Genomic DNA, 4,207 nt, shown 5'->3' on the forward strand with positions numbered 1-4,207 from the left:
ATTAAATAGAATATTATTTGTTAGAAAAAAGAAAATGGAGTTTTGGGGGTTAGGAGGTTGAAGGTGTAACCCCCGAGGCCGAGGAAGGCGAGGGGTGGTTGCACTGCATGTAACACTCGAGGTCGAAGACGGCAAGAGTGGTTGCCACATCGGAATGAGAGGGATAAGCTTATAAGGATTGATGGGTACTACCTATACCAACAAGATGCATCTTCTTTTCGGGAGCCCGTTCAATAAAAACTTCACAGTTAAGCGTGCTTGACTTGGAGTAGTATTGGGATGGGTGACCTTCTGGGAAGTTTCCCAGAAAGCGTGCGAGTGAGGTCAAAGCATGCTGAAAAGACCCGTGTTGGTTTGTGGGGTCAATCGATCATCCCAAAAGCAGGTATAGATTTTTGTATACTCGGTATGGTGAGGAAGGGGATAATTATATTTTGGGAGTAGTGGTGGTTCTGATTGGTGGAGGAATTTGTAAAATATAAGGCAGGGTGTCATATTGGTTTATGGAGGGGGGTTGTTTGAAAACATTGATTGGAGAATAGGAAATGAGTCTTCTATTTTGTTTTAGATAGATCATTGGCTTGATGATACATCTTTGAAGGTAAGATTTAGCAGACTGTTTGATTTAGATGAGAATAAAAGCGACAGTGGCATAAATGAACGAGTTGGGTGTGGGGGGAGAACGGTGAGGTGTGGAAGTGGTGTAGGAGGTTATTTTCTTGGTAGGAGGAGTTGGCGGGGGAGTGTATTGAGCAGTTAACCCTAGTTGTTTTGTAGTTGGACGTAGAAGATCGCTGGTTTTGAATTTTACATCCCTATTCTTGCTTCATGGTCAGCAGATCTTGTAACGCCCCGAATTTAATTATTTATTTAATTAAATTGATCAAGGATTTATTCGTTGGAATTAGTTAAAGTCGAGGTTTATCGGTATTACTCTAAAGACGTCATTTGGATTAATGTATTGATTTGTGCAGTTACTTTGTGGTCAGATTAGTCGGAGGATTATGAATTCGCGAGTCGGTATATTTAAGTTATAGATCGATGGTAGATGCGGAATATTATTGGAAATAATATTCGGTTATGTTGTGTGGTTATTTATTTATGTGTATTATTTGGCTTAATTGAGTAATTAGAGGAGTGTTATGAATTGGGCTTATATAGAATATGATATTGGATTGTGGGTTAAGCCCAATTAAGAAAAGTAGGATAGTAAGAGAGATAGAGTTTTAGAGGTTTGGTCTCATAACTTATTTTGTGGGGAAAGAAGAGAAAGAAGGGGAGAAAGAGGAAGCTAGGGCTTGAAGGAGAAGAACTCCATTGAAGAGAGTGAAGCTTTTGCTAAGGTACTCAAGATTAGTCGTGGATGTTCGAGGTTATTGATGTGAAGTCTTTATGTTGCTTTATGGCTAGTCGAGTTGGTGTCCATTGCTCTGATACGTAGCACTCGGGGGGATTAGTCGTTATTGTTTATTTGTTGTATTCTATGTTGACAGTTATTTTGAGTTCAATTGAAAGATGTTTATAAGTTAAAGTAGGAAGTTGTGGATGAAGTTATGTTTCCGAATGTTATGTATCATTATTAAATGCAATATAAGTATGTTTGTTTTGGTTAAATCGAATTGTGACATCCCATTGTATGATGAAGATTTTTAAATGCACTCTGATTTTCGCTTATAATTGTGGGGTAGATTTGGGGTGTTACAGATCTTATAAAAATTTGTCTGAAGTCGTCATCAATAATCAGGCTAACTCCTAATTGTTATGGTTGAAGATTGTGCCTCTTAAGGTATATATTTTTGCATGGAGGGTGTTACTGAATCATAACCTGACTAAGGACAATCTAGCTAGGAGGCGGATTTTTGCCACGAACGATCAAAAATACGTGGCGAATTGTGGCGTGGATGAAGATAGAGATCATATGTGTTGTGATATATGATTTTTTGGTAGGTTGTGGTATATTATTCTTAATTGGTTAGGGTTCTCTACGGCATCCCAAAGAACGGTTTGGGGTCATCTATTGCAGTTTGGTGGACTTGGGGATTTTTTCGGGAAAAAATGTTCGGTTGACTTTTAACGCTATTTGGTTCACGGTGGTTTGAGTTATTTGAAAATAGGCGTATTTTTCATAATAAAGTGAAGCAATTGCAGACATTATTTAAAATGGTAAAGCTTCAGCCGTTTTGATGGTTAAAATCAATATATGTTGCTATCGATTATGATTATCAGTTATAGAGGTTAAAGCCTTTATGTAGACCGGTTATATAGAAGCATAAAATAGCAGCAAGATTGAAGTCTTTTCGTTCTAAGTAAATAAATAATGCTTGAAATTAGTTTATTACAATAAAGTCACTCAAACTTGAAAAAATGCTCAGATATTGTATAGTTTTCAGCCCCTCCAAGAAAAAAATTTCTGGCTCCACCAAAATATTTATATCTTTCACTTTCATGTTCTTGTATTTTGTTGTTGTTCTCTTGAAATTCTTCCTTCTTGTTTATGACCCTCTTTTGCTCATTGTGTTTGTTTTCTTCAAAGTTCATATTTTGTCTCTCTCCTTGATCATGATGCATACCATAGTTTACTCGATCTGCCATTAAATTATTAGTAGTTGAAAATGATCTTAGATTATTCTTACACGATCTTACATAAGGTGAAATTTAAAAGCATTCATTGAAGGACTTACTATAGGAGAAATTTTCAATGGTGAAAAACTCGGAATCAATTGAAAATTCATACGGTGGTAAACTATCACCGTATGTTTCAGAGCTTCTATAAGAACTTTTTTGTTGAGGTGTATCGATCAGTCCTCTTATACGTATAATTCTATCGGAACTCCTTACTCTTGATATGCCACAAGAAAGTTTTTTAAGAAAGTAGTCCTCATCATTCTTCATTTTCCTATAACAAGATATATTTCACATTGATATAAAGTTAATGAGTTTGATTTTATTTTTCTTAAGAATTTGATTATCAGTTTGATTTCATCTTACCTATCTAGTATCAACCAAGTGGCCTTTAGCTTTGTGGCTGATTTTAATGCAACAGCCTTAGGTGAAGATCCCATGGCTATTTCTATATTAAATCCAACCTGAAAAATATGATGCACAATATTGTGTCATTGGCCACAATTTCAGTAAAACATCAAGGTCGTATTTTATAGTGTGGAAAACAGATTATCACATAGAGACTAAAATTTATCACGATTAAATTGTAGTTATATAAAGGTCTCATAAAATATTGTCACAGTTAAACCCTGCTTAAATAGTGACACTATTTATTTTGGCACGACTAAACCATGTCTTTCCTACACATAATTTTCAAAAGTTTGAGACGATTCTGACTAATATTACATGCATAAACAATGTCCGTTGCAATCCTTCGTAAAAGATAAGTAGAGGTGTCTCTATGTGATGTTAAACTTAGACTTGTTATATGTTGTAATGAGTTTGAATATCCGTTGTGCTATGTTTTTAATATAATTTTCTTATAAAAATAATTTACCTTCATTGATTTATAAAGTTGAAAAATATGAGCAAGCTCTTCATTTTTCTTATACTCATTTTTTTTCCTTGCAACTTCTGCCTCAATAATCTTCTGATTTGCACCAAATGCTAACCTACCATCCACACTGATTTTGCACCCCACTATCAAAAAAGAAAAGTAACTATATAATAATAATCTATAATATAAATAAAAGAAACTTATCAAAATCTTCCTACAAGGTTATATATACTTACAAGGAGTGATAACTTGGTGAAGAACTACAACAAGAGTGAGGTTATCTCCAGCCACAAGTGATAATCCATTAGGAGCCCAATGAAAAACTTTTGAATTGAATTCTCTACAACTATCTTTGATCACAACCACACTTTGCACCATATCAATGGAAGTAATAAATTAAGAAACTTCACTTTTTTCTAATACTCAAGTAATGCATTTCTTGAATACATCAAGCATATGCTAAGTAACCACTTAGTGGTTAGTATATAAATACTAAAATGTTCTCCTAATTAATTAAAAGCATTGTCCTATTTGATTGTCGTGAATCATTGTCCTATTTGATTGTTCTAATATGATGTTATAAAGAATAGACAAAGTCTCAAAGATATGTGATTAAAGTTCCTATGAATAAGAATCATTTGCCGGTTAAATTACAAAAGTGTCGCACTCACTACTTCTACATGTACTTAACTAGTAAACTACCCGTGC

General features: G+C 34.5%; 1 protein-coding gene across 1 annotated transcript; it reads right to left on the reverse strand.

Annotated features, from left to right (window-relative positions):
* Nucleotides 1-2,346: 2,346 nt before the first annotated feature.
* LOC131619740 (uncharacterized) lies at nucleotides 2,347-3,877 on the reverse strand. Its single transcript, XM_058890807.1, has 5 exons — nucleotides 3,736-3,877; nucleotides 3,500-3,642; nucleotides 2,989-3,086; nucleotides 2,682-2,896; nucleotides 2,347-2,585 (listed from the first exon to the last, which is right to left on the reverse strand). Exons 1-5 carry the CDS (start codon nucleotides 3,875-3,877, stop codon nucleotides 2,347-2,349), a joined length of 837 nt encoding a protein of 278 aa, XP_058746790.1.
* Nucleotides 3,878-4,207: the final 330 nt, after the last annotated feature.

Source organism: Vicia villosa, linkage group LG7 (assembly GCF_029867415.1).
Source record: "Vicia villosa cultivar HV-30 ecotype Madison, WI linkage group LG7, Vvil1.0, whole genome shotgun sequence".
Taxonomy (NCBI): Eukaryota; Viridiplantae; Streptophyta; class Magnoliopsida; order Fabales; family Fabaceae; genus Vicia; species Vicia villosa.